Source organism: Lissotriton helveticus, chromosome 2_1 (genome assembly GCF_964261635.1).
Source record: "Lissotriton helveticus chromosome 2_1, aLisHel1.1, whole genome shotgun sequence".
Lineage (NCBI taxonomy): Eukaryota > Metazoa > Chordata > Amphibia > Caudata > Salamandridae > Lissotriton > Lissotriton helveticus.
Window position 1 is genome coordinate 263,138,238 of NC_136059.1, and position 16,431 is coordinate 263,154,668.

Below are 16,431 nucleotides of genomic sequence, written 5' to 3' on the forward strand. Positions count from 1 at the left end.
TAAGACTAGGGGATCTGTGGCACACCATCTGATAACCAAGCAGGCTTTAAGTTTAGGTCAACACCTCGTGACTACTGCCTGGTCTTCAAAGCATGTGTTGATAAATAAACCGGGGTAAAGGGTAGATTTCTAAATGTGGAGTTTCCAGACCTGGCATATTTATTCATTGACTTGGTAAGTGCCCGAATCACCCTCAAAGGGGTATCTCCGCGCTACAGAGGTGTAGAAGTCAGGGCAGATTAGATGTGGGTATTTTAGAAAAGCTCGGTTTTAAGAAGCTTTCTAAATAAGAGGTATTCTAAGCATTTCCGGGGTTGAATTGGAAGCAGATTCCAGTAATAAGGGTCTAGGTGGGTAAAGGCTTTCCCACCCAAATGAGATTTCTTAAAACACGGAACAAGGACTGAGGATTTTGCTTCTGAGCGAAGGGGTCTGTGTGGCTGTTCTAGAATACGTTTTTCTGCTAGGTAACCAGGACCTATACCGTTTAGTGCTTTGTGCACAATGCAACATATCTTAAATCTAACCCGCTTGTGTATCGGTAGCCAGTGTAGACAATGTAATAGCAGGAAAGAGGCTGTTCTGGCAGGAGAGAATTCGAGACAAGACGAGCCGCCGTGTTTTGAACTACCTGAAGTCTATTTAAAGAAGACTCACTAGCTGAAATGAAAAGAGCATTACTGTAGTCTAAGTGACTTATCACCCGTGCTTGGATGAGTACTTTACGTATGGTAAGGGGGAGAAAGGGAAATACCCTGCGTAGGAGGCTTAACATATGGCAGCATGAGCCCACGGTGGTAGTAACTTACTATTTCATTGGGAGTTTCGGCAGACGTATGCCTAGGTTAACCACAGTTTTTGGGACCATGGCAGCGCCTAATTCGGATGGCCACCACTCTGGGAACCAGAGCAGAGGGACATCTCTGAACAGCATGATCTCAGTTTTCCCAGCATTTAGCTGTAGGAAGTTATTCCTCATTCACATAGCGATAACACACATGCCTTCCGAGAAAGCGGTCTGAGAGTTGTTGGAGTTTATATCAAATGACAGTAGAAGCTGGGTATCATCAGCATACGAGATCGGAGGGAAGCCAAGATTTCTATATAGTCCAGCTAACGGGGCAACATAAATGATGAACAAAGCGGGACCATTTCAGAATCCCTGAGGCACTCCTTTGATGAGTTCAATGGTCTGTGATTGGAAAGAGCCAAGATTGTTCGTCTGTGAAAGAAAACACAAGATCCACTGGAAGGTTTGTCCTCGGATTCCAATTTCTCTGAGTCTCCTGAGTAGAATGGAATGGAATACTGTGTCGAAAGCCGCTGACAAATCCAGCAGCACTAGTAGTACTGCCTGTCCGTTGTCAAGAGAGTGTCTTATATTATCAGTAACATCAATCAATGCTGACTCCGTACTGTACCCAGGCCTAAATCCAGACTGAGAGGAGTCAAGGCATCCAGTGGATTCGCTATAATCAGAGAGACATTTATTAATATGTTTTTCCAATGACTTACTCAGAAGAGGTAGGAGAGAAATCAGGCACTAGTTGGACAGATCCTCCAATGGGGCAAATGGGGCATTAGCTTTCTTTCAGATGGGAATTATTGGTGCTCCCTTCCATGCAAGTGGCAGTTGGCCCACTCTCATGGACAGATTAAAGATTGAGCAGATGGACAGAGACTATATTTTTATAGGGTAGAGAGGTTATTTTAGCTGGAATAATATCCCAGGTGAACCCGACTTAACTGTTTTCAACAGTGTCTCTACTATATCTACTGTAAGAGACGAGAAACTCTCCAAAGGGTGCACGTTGGTCGGAGATGGAGAACAAGGGGTTGAGATGTAATTCAAAAGGTTCCTGTCTTTAGTGATTTTATCATAGATGAGCTCGATTTTCTGTTCAAAACGATTAGCAATCTTATTGCAGAGTTCTTGAGATGGAGAAACTTAATTGTTGCAAGCCTTTAGGTTGGTAAAAAATGTGAGGATTTGATATAATTCTTTAGGCGCATTCCCTGCCTGGTTAAATTGTGATGCAATGTGGGCTCCATGTGCATTGTTTTAGGTTCTTATCGAGCCAAAGAGATTTTAACTTTCTTTGTCATTTACATCATGGAAGTGACACCAACATCTTTCCAGACATTTTCCCTTCCGCAGATCTACAGAGTACTACACTGCATGTGGGCGTCTGGAGGAATTAAGGTAATGTTTCAATGGGGCCAGTTGATCTATGGTTGTTTTTACTATGATACTGTAGCTGTCTAAGCAATCCTCAACATTCCCAGGTTAACAGTTGCCAGGAATATATTCATGCAACGGTCGGTGTAATTTTATGCCACTGTCTTTGGAGACTATGTGGGGCTATGGAAGGGGCTGGGTTGACTCCTGGTCCCCTTATTTGGAAGACAATTAGAGAATGATCAGACCATGTGAGTGGGCGTGGAGCCTCACAAAAGATGCTTGGAGAGTTGGTCAGGATAAGATCGAACGTGTGTCCCGTTAGATGTGTAGGACCCTTGTTAATCTTTCCTAGTCCTAAAGTGGCCAAGTCGCGAGAAACAGAGGCAACCAGATTAGAAGTGATCTCATTATGTACATTCAAGTCTCCTAATAACAGGAAATGTTTATTCAAGATAGTATATGGGGCAATTAATTCCATCAATTTGAGCGAAAGATCTTGGAAAGAACCCGGAGGCCGATATACAAGGAACCTTTCCAGCAGCAATGGGGCAGCAAATCTATTCTAACAATGGAAATTTCTATTTTATCATTGCAACATTGCTCAAGAATTGATACCTTAATATCTTGCATGAACTGAGAAATGTCATTCTTCAGCTGGAGACCAGAACGGAAAGCCTAAGCAACGGATGTGCAAGCCTTTCCCCATTCATGTTGATCTCAAGGGTGGCCTCGCAGACCAGGAGACAGATGGCAGATCTAGTCCTGGTGACTCCAATGTGGAAAGTGCTGCGGCCTACACTCATTAACCTAAGGACGAATTTTGATTTTCTGTGTCTACATGAAGTGCTTTATCAGGATACCACGGCTGCTTTAATACTTAGGACTGACATGATACTTTAAATTTGCCCTGCATACAAGGGTTAGGCAAGAATGGCAGCTTCCTGCTCTTTAGGTTACATCATGTTCGACAGATATCGGTGAATATAATACAAAAATAATCATTTAATCGTCCATCTGAATAACACAATATATGTATTCCTACTCTACATCAATATTATTATATATTATTCTACTACTGCCCTGTTAGATCAAACATTGAATGGTTTACAAAACTGACTGACTTCAACAAGAACATTTCTAAAGTCCACACAGTTGATGGTGGGAGAGACTGTAATCCAACATTTTAGTGAAAATGTGGTTTAATGGTTCCTTATGATGCAATCATTGTTACTTACAAAGAGAAATAGACAAAAGATCATTAATAAATGGTTTGGCTAAGCATGCACACAAGGGTAAAAATAAAAGTGTTCTAGTTTGTTTTCTCACTCTACTTCGAAACGTGGCTGCAACCACATTCCACGATTGAAAGACCCAAATGAAAATGAGTCTCATTTTCAATACTGATAACCTTTAAAAAGAATTGGTTACATTGGTGTTTTTCATGAGCCTCATTCTTCCAGTCTCCAGAGAACCCAATTACGAGTGACAAAACCGCATAATGTAAACTATGTTCTTTGTGCGCTTGTTAACAACTACTTGCCTTTCACTGAATTGGATCAAACAGGTAATATTGCAGGAAATGAAAACAGATTTAAAGTCCTCATTGTTAAGCATTATCTCTCTGATCTGCCTCCCATCTGGGGTGCAGGGAATTCACACTAAATGTGAGTAACACCAAGACTGTCTAGGGAAAAATTCAGAAGGAAAATGAGTGGTTAGGAAACAGAGGATGATGGGTCCTAGACCTAATTGGTGGTCACATTCTCCAGTATTGTCAGGTTTGGTTCATAGGATAGGAGATATGTAAGAAGGCATTTAGATAATGGTTGTGTGGGGGGTCAGGGGGCTGGGTGTTTAAGGTCCATTAGCTACTAAAATGAGGGCAAATCTTTCTCCAATGCCTTCAGATAGTCAAGGTTAAAATAGTACCAATAATAGCTGTATCCAATGGGCAGGTGGCATAAGGCCACAAAAGAGGGAAAAGGATGGACACCATAACAGTTTCTAATGTATAATCTTAATCTGCCTTTGTGAAACGATACTGGAAACAGGAGCAGTATCACTTGGAACACACAGCTTTCTACATTTGTGCAATAAATTAGCAGATTCCTCACTGGATTTCCGCATCCTCAATGCTTAGACTGAAATCAAGACCTCCCTGGCAGCCAAAAGCTTCCGCTGGAAGGGACATGCAATGGCCACTGTCAAACAGAACCGTGGTACTTTCCTGCAAGTCTGAAGAGAGCAATTATAACCGCAATAATATAGCGTGATTTCCATGAAATGTGTAAAAAAAAAAAAAAAAGGCTGAAATACGGTTTTCATTTAATCTGTTCTTATATAAACATACACTTTAAGCAGAAACATTTTTGTATACCTAAAAATATCCATGTGGTAGGAGACATCCATTCATGTAAACACCATAGTGGTAAAAGCCAAAGCACACAGATGAGACAACATCTATCTCCCAGTCTACTGTGCTTTTGGGATCTGGGTGCAGTGGACAGCCTAGAACATATCCTACTTACCTGTCTGTATTCTCCGAATGTGATGACCACCCTGATAAGATTTATACTAACTGATGCAGACATTCCGATTTGGGAAGAAAAGAACAACATATAAATGTTGAATCAGCTTAAGTCACTAAGGTAGCATTGACAAGGGAAACATTTGCCCATCAATGGCCAGTAGCAATGCATCAAAGGCAAATGCTAGCAAATACTTTGCTGGCGCGGACTATAAAAAGAAAGTGAGTAAATAGGACAAGGAACATGCAGTGAGCTAAATAAATAGCTATGGTGCAAACAGGGAGTGCCTATTCTCGAAGTACAAAATCCTGGTGCTGAGAAATCTATGTTAAGAAGTCCAAGCAATCCAGCAGACATAACCATTGTATATATTATGCTAAAGCAATCGACTTTAAAATTCAGTATTTGTGTATGGAGAATAAAGTCATATGTATACATAATGTACACTACTCTTTCTTCATGCCCACTAACAGAAAATGCTGGTGTGAAATAGAAGGTTAAATCAAGTCAACAGACAAGCAGATTGAGATGCATATGCAACACACAGATAGCTGTATTCAATTCAGAAGTAAAGAGGTACAACATTAATGCAACAACCCAATTCATTCAATGCTTACTGAGGCGTTCCCAGCAGTGACGGTGCCATCTTTCTTGAAGACTGGAGCTAACTTCGCCAGTTGTTCTGCTGTGGTCTGTGGTCTAGGGTGCTCATCCCGGTCGACTTTTTGGGTTCCTTTTTTTGTTTTAATTTCAATTGGAGCCATCTCAGCATTAAAGTACCCCGCATCATTAGCTGCAACACAAAAGCAGGGGCTTTTGTTTTATGAGCTTTGCAAACTGAACATACAAGTATGGAGTTTTAAACTTGGGTGATTTTTAAGACAGAGGAAAAGTGACGTTCTGAAATTCCCTAGGAGTGTGATAAGTTCCAAAAATGAGATATAAACATTATGCACACTAATATTCTAGGCTACCTGAGGAAAAGACAATGTGATTCAGAATGCCACTATAAATGCCAATGTAGTCACAAAGAAGGAACTTGAATGTTCCACATGTCAGAGATAAGCAGCTAACAACGCACCTCAGAAACAACAAATTTGAAATCCTGCTTTTTGGGTAACATCAACTTGAAACAGAAAGTTTTAAACTAGATAAGCTGGTATCACAGAGGTTGTCCTACAGAGTCCCAAAAAGAATACATTGCACTTTGCATATTCAGACAACCCTCACCTATTTTTTAATCCCTAAAATATATTCTTTGTTGAGGTCACAGAAGGCTGCAATTTACATAAACATAACTACCTCGCTAGAAGAAAAACTTAAGTTCATACCTGTTCAACAAAGAAATAAGTGGGAGCATGTGACAGAAACAACAAGAACATTCTTGGCCGCAGTCTGCCCCCGCTGCTAACACACTGGTATGTATAAAGAACGCGATTTTTGAGCATCAGACACATCCAGGTTGATTGCAGGTTCAGTAATCAAATTTTCAATACCATATTAGCTAACAAAACTTAGCAAAAACAAGGAGATGATGGACAGAGCGCTGAAACTTTTCAGACACTCACCCCCAGTAACAGATCTGGGTTGAATCCATCATCGTTCTTTAGCTCACTTCGCCGCCCCAGTTCAGACACAGCTCAATGCAAATCAGTCTTGACCCTGTGCCTCATGGGAACAGTCCAGCCCGAACTGCAAAGCAATGTCTTCCGTGGACCGGAAACAAGCTTCCTAGGACCGGTTTCGGGCTAGCAGCCCTGATCAGCCAGGCTATCTTGATTCCAGAGGCAAAGTGAGCAAGGGACCCACGTCTGGGCATACCCAGCCAACTTAGGGCGAACAAAGCAACTGCCCCCAAACTAGTGGTACCACCTAAACTACACTAAACTGTGAGGAAGTGAATTACAACTCCATCATCCTTTACAAATAATTCATTAGCAGATGTGATGTTTTTGCTGGTGTTTGAGAGAATGGGTCAAGATTACTCCTGACTGGAATTAAGACCAAATGAAGTCTTCATCCAGTGAAGATTTCAATATTAATAGTCAATAGTATGTTATGTTCTGTTATATTTGTCTTGTATAGCGCACGGCTACTCAGAGAGTGTCCCGGCGCTTTATTGCAGACCTGTGCCAAAACATAACAAACAAAAAGAAGCAGAGAATAAAAAAACATGAACGAAAGTCAAGACTCATATCTAAAGAGTAAAAAGCCAGGTTTTCAGGCCCTTCCTAAAAGCCAACAAATTAGAGGTGCTGCGCAGTGTCACTGGTAAAGTATTCCAAAGCTGCGGTGCCAGCAACCTGAAAGATCGGCCCCCTGTACGTGCCTTTTTTATACGAGGGACCACGGCAAGGAACAAAGACTCGGATCTCAGGAAGCGGGCAGGGCGATAAAAAACTAGCCTCTTTTGGAGATATTTTGCTCCTGACGCATGTAGGGCTTTATGGGCCAAGGTCAAGGCTTTAAAAACTATCCGCTTCCGGATAGGCAGCCATTGGAGTGACTGCAGGAGGCCCGAGGTTCTAGCTCGGCCGGATAGTCCAAAAATGGCCCGTGCTGCCGAATTCTGGACCACCTGCAGCCGTTGCAGCAGATACTCCGGCAAGCCGAGATAAAGGACATTCGAATAGTCCATTCTCAAGCCAATTATAGCCTGAACCGTTATCTTCCTGTGATCCTCCGGGAGCAGAGGAAGAAACTTGCGGAGCATCCTGAGGAGGCCAAAGCAAGTACCAGTGAGGCCCAGAATCTGGGATCTCAATGTCAAACCATTGTCGATCTTAATCCCCAGATTCTTGGCTAGCTGGGAAGAGCCTGCTGGAGGAAACATATTGGCAGTAGATGAACTGCATGGATTTATACGGGACTAAAGTGAGGAAGGCCTCACTCATGTGCCGTTGCATCAATCCGCCATGAACAAAAATCACAGGTGACAGAGCATTCACCAGCAGAGGTTGAAGAAATATAATTCGAAAAGGGAAGCAAGCCGTGTACTAAAGGCACATGAGGGACAAGCATTTGAAATGCCAGACACAGCCTCAAAGAGAAGGGGACTATTTCCTCATGTTACACATGGAAGAAGGTGGAAGAAAAAGCTTATCAATTTACCACTGTGCAGTAGTATTGTAACCAAAGAATCCTGTCCAGCTAGAAAGGTCAGCTCTTACCCAAATAACATTCAACTCATCACACAACATTAGGAAAATGCCTCTATTTTCTGTCTGTCACCCTTATTCAGCTATCACAGAAAGCACTGCGACATTAGAGGAATTCTTTATTACTAACCATATGAAACTTGGCCTATTGCTGTCCAGCAAGCATTTCGGCAGGTACTTCCTCCACCTGTTTTCAATAACCAGTTTGAATAATTCTAGCTTCTCCATGTTATCACAAGCTAGATATTCACTATTGTCGCTGGCACGCGGGCACTACTGCTCGGTCATCACCCAATGCAGGTCAAACAGGGTGATCTAAGCTGACCACTTCACTCCCTGTCCCTGAGAGCATGATGTGCAGTCCTGGACTTTAGTGTGACAGCCAAACATATTTTATTGTAACCTTTGTTTGTTTACACTGATCTAATTAGACTGACACACGGGTGAAAGCAATAATTTGTTGGTAAAAGGCTACGAGCTGGGAAAGTGTTCATAAAGAAACTGGAGGAGGCAGCCACGATCGTGGGATCACTTGCTGCCTGTTCTAAAAGGTGGCCCAATAATATCTTATTGTTAGAACTGGCTATTTCTGGTAGGCTAAGGCTGACGCCAAAGCCAGGCAGAAACCACCATTCTAGTCAGGGCAAGGAAGTCACACGCCAAGATAACCCCTGCTCACCCTCTAGGTAGCTTGGCACGAGCAGTCTAGGCTAAACTCGGAGGCGATGTGTAAAGCATTTGCGCCAGCGCACAACAGCAACAACATACTAGGCACATCACAAAAGGAACTCCACACAAGGTTATATTAAAATAACTTTTGTATTGTCAAAACATATCAGATAGAAATCACACATGTACATGGTGCCAACTGGCACGGCAATATTCACAAGGGATTATTTACAAGACAGGGCCACATGGGCCACTGTCATAATCAGCACTTTTATAAATAGAAATAGTACTTATAGAACTTAGAATAAAAGTGTATAAAATCACTGTAACACAAAGTAACAGTTATAGATCACATCCAGTAACTACTGGGAACAGGTAAGTACCTCCTACGCAACCCTAAACACCATCAGAAGCGTGGCCTGACTCTGGAAGAAAATAGCCTCATGCCAGCAGAATTCTGACGGGTGTTCAATGGGCTTACTGTCAACCTGAAAATGAAAGCCTGGCTTTTGTGTATGCCTATGAATATCATCACTCATCACATGTCTATATTGTGTTGTATCCCCATTCCTTCTAACTCTTTATTGAAACCCAAATGTCCGAATACCATTGCATTTTGAGTTGCTAGGGGATTCACCCAGTTAGGAGAATGTCACGCCGGGGACCAGGACCTCACTAGGACCACCTGTACTAAAAAGAACAACCCCCTATGTATCACACAGCATTTAGGGGTCTAAGAAAGAACACATTACCCATGATGCATAAAACACATTCAGAGGAGTAGTAAAGGGAAACCACCTAAGTATCACACAGCGTTTAGGGGTCTAAGAAAGAACACGTTACCCATGATGCATAAATATACATTCAGAGGAGTAGTAAAGAGAAACACATAATGTATAAACCTACACATTCAGCGGTGTTAAGAATAAAGCACATGATGCAATAAAAATACATTCAGAGGTATCATAACAATAGAGTAGCGCAAAAGTCACATGATGTCTAAAAACATTCAGAGGGGCAGGAATAAAAACCATACAATTGCGCACAGCCTTAAGCCACCACCTGTGGCAGTCCCTAGGCCAACTGGCCTTGTAGGGGCAAAGATGCCCTGAGTCTCAATGTCAGGGCGCGCTGCCATGCAGCGCCAGTCTCAGCCTAAGCCTAAACGTAGCAGGTGCCCACTACTTGCTGGGCACCTGGGAATCACACAAAACCTAAACGGTGCAGCTGCCCACTAATTGCTGGGCAGCTGGGAACTTCATACTGCGACAGGGTCCTCACTGACCCTCAGGCGCAAACTGCGCCCACGCCGGAGCCCCACAGGCTCTGAAGACACACGTTGGAGCCACACAGGCTCTAAAAGCAAATTCCTCGCAGGTAGGAGGGGGCGGGCACCGACAATGTGCCCCGACGCCCCCTCTAACTAAAAATGACCAAACGCTGGAGCCACACAGGCTCTGGGCATCACATGCCCCACATGTGGGAGCCACACAGGCTCTGTAGACAATGCCCCCTCATGTTGGAGCCACACAGGCTCTGCTTCACGTTGGGGCGACCCGCTGCCAACCGGGGCCGCCCTGCCGCTCCAACTATGCCCATGAGCCTCACTGGGCTCCAAGACAAATGTCCCCAAGAGCCCTCCGAGCCTCGCCGGGCTCGAAATGGCCAAATGCTCCACAGAGCCTCTCTGGCTCTACAGCAAACACATGAGCCCGGGTTGGAGCACTGGGGCTCCGTTGAAATGTTGGGGCAGCCCACTGTCATCTGGGGCCGCCCTACTTCATTCTCGTCCTGGTGCCGTCTCCCGGCACCAGCAGCAGCCCCTCTGGAGCCCCCCCGGCCCTTGTTACTCACCGGGCCGCTCTCGCTGGGGACTCCACACCTCCTCGGGCTGGCGGCGAGGCTTCTCTCCCTCGCCGGGGCTCAGCAGGGTTCTCCGCCTCTTCCCCTCGGGGCTCCCTCCGCACACGGGAGCCCCGTCACCGGCCACCGCTCCACTTCTCCTCTTCGACGTGCGATGGGGGCGGGCACCGGCAATGTGCCCCGTGCCCCCTCCGCTACTCCTCCGGGGCTCCCTCAGCAGAGGGGAGCCCCGCGACCGGCCGCCATCTCTCGGGTGCCTTCGCCCCGGCGCCCAATCCCAGCGCGGCAATGGGGCGGGACTCCCTCTCCAAACCGGAAGTCCCGGCTACGGTCAGGCGTAACGCGGCCTGACTTCCTGGGCAGCCATTTGGACACGGCTCGGGCCGCGGCGGTGATTCTCGGGGGCAAACCGAGGGCTGGGCCCCCTCGAGATCCAAAATAAAAGTAGAAACGGGGTGAGCACCCGTTAGGCAATGAAATATGAAATAAATGGGGTGGCACCCATCTATAAAAATAATTAAATAAAGGTGCCGGGTGCGCACCGGCACTCGCCCCTAAAGCGCTCCCAAGCGCTAAAGGACCATCCACAGCGCTCCTAGCGCTAGATCAGACAACAAAGCGCTTCCAGGCGCTTTAGGCTATAATAAGCCCTGGCAAAAGCAATAAAAAGTTATCTGAAACGAAAGGCAGCTCCTCCATGCTGCCAAAGGTCCCAGAGATTCCCAGGGGGGGGCAAAGCCAAGTCCCCCCATCAGTCCAAGCAAGGCAGAGAGGTCCCCCAAGAGTCCAGGAATCCAGGAGAGTCCATCAGGAGTCCTCCAGGCATCCAGGGGCTGGGCAGCGCCCGCCCCTGGTAGATTCAAGTCAGAAACAAGAACAAGAACCTTTTGGAAGGGGACACAGCCCCTTCTTATACACAGAAAAGTCTTTGAAGTCTTTTGAAGTCCTTTGAAGTCTTTGTGCAAGTGGGCCCTGAGCCCGGTCTAAACCAGTTCTGGGGATTGCTGGAGCACTGGGGTGTTTCTGGTTTCTTTCTCCCTGTCAGCCTCACGTCAGAGGTGACAGTTGGCCAGCAGGAGGGGGAGCTAGCAGGGTGGCCAGGCAGGCACAGCCCTGCACTATCAGGTGCTATCTCCTCCCACTTCTCTGGCAGCAGATGCTGCCTTTCATCCACGGGCTGACTCCGACCCCCTCCTGGGGGCTCTGCAGCCCCTGTCCCACTCAAACCAGACAGTAAATCCACCAGCAGGCCCAGGCACTCCTGGGCCAGGCTCACCACCCAATCACGTGCCAGCAGACTCACTACACAAATATGCCAACTTCTAAAAGTGGCGCTTCTAGACTAGACACAACCATGCCGCATACACCATTACGCAGCATTCATTCTCACGAGTTCACACATATCAAACTCGACCCTGCACTCCCCACACATCAGGAACTACCATGGGCATACATATTCCCCATTCATTCCTATGGGAGGGCAGGTCACTCACCACACATACACAGAGAGCACACGCACTTTACACTGTACCACAGTGAAAAAGTGCGCAGAGGCCTAAAATCACCAACCCAGGTTCCAGGAACAGACTAGGAAAAAGCAAAAAGTCTCGGGGTGAACCTGCCCAAAGGACCGGGTCCAACACTTATCTAAAGAGATTGTTGCAGTACACCCCAAGTGGATTCTTCTACAATTGGGGAAGCAACTACTTAAAGTTGAAGTTGACTAGAAAATCAATCTTCTGGGGTGCTCAGTTTGCCAGGCTTTTGGAGATCACATACAACTGGGTGAATCCCCTAGCAACTCAAAATGCAATGGTATTCGGACATTTGGTTTTCAATAAAGAGTTAAAAGGAATGGGGATACAACACAATATAGACATGTGATGAGTGATGATATTCATAGGCATACACAAAAGCCAGGCTTTCTTTTTCAGGTTGACAGTAAGCCCATTGAACACCCGTCAGAATTCTGCTGGCATGAGGCTATTTTCTTCCAGAGTCAGGCCACGCTTCTGATGTACCAGTCACCAGGCCATTATCTAGAGCTACCAAAGTTCCAATAACAATCAGCTCTGTGCACAGATCTACATCAAAGTATGTCATGTGCTACTACAACTCAGTCTTCTTTTAAAGATTGATGCTTTGCATACAACCACACTAGTGTCAAGCCTTGTTTGTCAGCTCGCACAAGTGACGCATTATATGACATAACAGGAGAAATAACTTCTACTTTTTTTGATGTGAAGAAAGGCCATTAGTTGAATTTAAATTGGACAGGCTGTAGATGTTCTTTAGTGAGGAACTAGAAACACCCAATAGTGTCCACAGGCAACAGGGCGGCCAATATCCAGGTGTTATCTGATGCGGGAGATTTCAGCAAGTGCCTGACTGTAAGATGGCTTCTAGGGCACCCGTCTGTTTACAGTCTGATAAATGTAGGCCAACCAAGATCATTACAGAAGCTTACAACGAAAGGACAACTAGGTGCAGATGAACTGTGTCCTTAATCCCGTTCTAAAATAGCTGCAAAGTTCCAGACTGCAGCAAGGGTGAGTTGTTTAGGCAGATTCTCAAGGTGAATCGTAGCTCAACAGCTGCTCATTTCACAGCTCGAAGCAGTTAAAGTAATTGCCAGGAATAGTCCGCCCTGCACAAGTGGCTCATCAGCACAGCATGCCGTCAGGGTGGTGAAGTATCAGTACCAGCAGTGATGGATGGGAAGGAGCTCCCGTGTAAGGCAGAGGGCACTGCACTCTTATTGACAATTGGGCATTTGACATTCTTACCTTCCCAGAGCATAATTTGCATTTTGAGGACTGGACCTGCAAATCTAAACCCAGGACTCCTGAATGACTCCAAGGGATAGTTGGCTGATCTTCTGATCAAAAGCCTCAGGGACAGAACAGGCTTCCAACAAACTTAAACCCAGCACCTGGACTTTGCCATCTGCGAGTCCTACCTTCCCATGTGGTGCCACCCAAGTCCTGGGTCCTTCGAAGGGAGCTTTGAGATGCTCTGCTAGCCCATCTGTGGATTCAGCAGAATCGACTCATCTCCTCCATGGTGCATCACCTCTGCTGCTCGACACATCGGCTCAGGACCAATGCATCGCCTCTGCAGCACGGCCTTTCCTATTGCAGCCCATCAGGACTGCTGCTGGCCTGCACATCTCCACGCAAGGGCGTCACCTAATGCAGCCCACCGTAATAGGCGCAACGCGTCTCCATGCAAGGACATTGCATCGTGCTTCACAGCTCCCCAGAACCGCCACTGTGCAACACATCTCTTCGCCTGGACCTCACATCTCCTCTGCTGCATGACGTATCCTCAACACAGGACTCCGCAAATCTTCACAACCAGGATTAAGATACTGTGTTCAGCGAACCTAAGTGGCTCCCTGTAGCTGGCCCGTGCTTCATCGTGGCCAGTCTTAACTTGTGACTTTGTCCCTGTCTCGTAGGATCTGATGACCTATTGTTGGCGCTTTGTGCTTTTGGGCATTATTTTCACTTAAATCTTTAAAGCTGCATATCTCTGCTTCCACTGATTGGATTTATGCTGTTTTGGTATTGATTTATTTATTACACTTTATTCTATTGTCCTAAACTGATGTGTTTTTTTTCTTGTGTTGAGTTTTCACTGTGTTACCGCTTGAAGCGCTGCATAAACGGGTTCGAAATTGCCTCTTAAGTCCAATTAAACCTGACTGTTCTGTGCCAAGCTACCAGAGGGTTTAGCACAGGTTAATTCAGGGTGTGCTTCACCCTGGAAAGGATTGCGGTTGCTACTGGAGTATGGTTTCACCCCCTCAAGTAGTAGCTTAATGTCTTACTCCAGGGAGAAAATATCCATTCCTTACCAGCTCAATTTCGTCCACCTGTCTAGAGTGAATCTGACTGAAGCACAAAGTTGAGGCACAACACCTTTCTCCTGGAGGATGGCCCTCAGCTTAAATCTTAACATGTAGTATGTGCACAAGCTACTTTTCTAAAGTGCGATACACATTAACCCCTTGCATGCTCATGACGGAACAGTTCCGTCATGAGCGTCGGTTGAGCTGTGCTCATGACGGAACCGTCCCATAGGCTCATTAGAACCTTCAGCACAGCGCGAAAATTCGCGCCGCGCTGAAGGGGTTAATAAACACTAGGGAATTGCATTTGTTAAGTTGTCACTTGCTATATAGCTTTCTCTTTCCTTAGTCACTTGGTACAAGCTCCTGAAATGAAGACAAATTGCTTTTGTCACACAGTAGGACAGAAGACAACAGCAGTGAAAAGGAAAATCATCAAGAATACACAACAAGCATTCGCAATAAGGCCTCGCATTTGCGCGTTTGAGCTATTGGCATTATAAATGACAATGCCTTTTATTGAGGTGTTTTGAAAATCTGCACGCAGTGCGTAAACACGCACTGTGTACTTATAGTCCTTGTTTACGAGAAGCAAGGCTGGCAGTAACTGCACCTCTTTTACTGCCAGCCTTGCTTTTCGTAAGCAAGGACTATAAGTACAAAGTGCGTGTTTACGACCTGCTTCGTGGTTTTAAAAAAATATTATAATTCTTTACATGCCAATAGCTCAAACTCTCACAAATGCAAGACCTATTATATTGCAAAAACTGTTTTTATCAAGGCGTGTGCCACTTCACTCTAACGTTTTATCGCTCATCAAAGGTTGAAGAGGCACATGCGGGCGAAGTGTGAGGACAGTTAAGGGATTCATTGTATGTCGCTGATCTCCTTTAATGTAACTACTTTAAGTCAAATGAAGCATGGTTAATCTGCCATTTCGTTTGGTGCGTTTCAACAGTTTTACCTTTAGTCTTAAGGGTTTGTGTTCAATTAGTAGGTCTCCTTCATTTGTCCTGGTGGTCAGCATTTAATCACAAAACCACTGGGTATTGTTCAACTGTTTCCTTAGATTGTTGTTTGGGGCTCAGTAAACTACTGTGCTGGGTTCACAATCACTGAACTTGTCATATATAGTGCAAAACAAAAACTATACATTGCTGTAGATTAAAATAGCCTCTTCTGGGGTGGAACTGGGAAACTATAGAGAAAATTAAAATCATTGGCATGCTGTTAGGAAAATTGTGGGTAAACGTAGCATATGGGGAAGCTGTTAAGCTGCATGGGACACATATTTGAATTCAGCGGGGAAACATGCTTTTTGTGTAGGTCAGATATGAAGGAAGAAAATCTTGGCAACACTGTGCGCAAGGTAACATTCAAGGGGAGGCGAAACCTTATTCAAATTGTTGCTGTGAAAGCACCCAATTTACTTTCCCTTGCCAAGTCGCTTATCGTTTCTGCGAACAAGGGTCCTCGAATAACCCTGAAGAGTATCCCTTGCCACGCCCCTTTGCATTTTTTTCTCAAGCCTAACTCGTGCTCTGCTGCCTTGTATGTATGTGCCATGCGCGCACCCGGCAGTCTAGTGAAATATACATGCCAAGACGCATCTAGTGACAGCTGCCTAATGGCTTCTTGGTGGGTTCAGATGCACCTTTCCTTTGAATAGAGCAGGGTCTTCATGCCCAGAGTGTCTTCTAGAAAGCAGGTACAAGGCTGCTGGATGCAACCAGGTTATTTCGGAAGAGAGCAATTTTGTAATCAGATGTTGAAAGGACAAAGCCAAGAACCAGAAAGCCAAGAAAATGCGCACGTCTACTATTGTCTACTCTGATGAAAACACAGGAGCCCGGTGACTGATTGGAAGGGTGGGGGAGGGAGAGAAGAGAGGGAGGAAAGGGGGCAAAGACAACAAAAGCGAAACCAGCACAGGGCTCGTGAAGCGGGCGCCGCGCTGGTAGAAAAAGCTCATACCTGCAGTTCTCTGCATAGACCAGAGACAGGCCATGTCCAGGGCAACGGAGCAGGAGGCATGGTGCAGGAAGCAGCACTGAGACAACTGAGGCATTAAAAGGTCACCACCTTTTAATGCCTCAGTTGTCTCAGTGCTGCTTCCTGCACCATGCCTCCTGCTCGGTGGGAGGGAGGAGTGCTATATTACAATGTAACCTGGTATGG

General features: G+C 45.5%; 1 protein-coding gene across 1 annotated transcript in view; it reads right to left on the reverse strand.

Annotated features, from left to right (window-relative positions):
• ACAA2 (acetyl-CoA acyltransferase 2) overlaps positions 1–16,431 on the reverse strand; it is a 134,692-nt gene that overhangs the window by 23,632 nt on the left and 94,629 nt on the right. Inside the window, exon 6 of the mRNA XM_078674792.1 lies at positions 5,328–5,503. Coding sequence (XP_078530918.1) covers positions 5,328–5,503 — 176 coding nt within the window. The remainder of the gene's footprint in view (positions 1–5,327; positions 5,504–16,431) is intronic.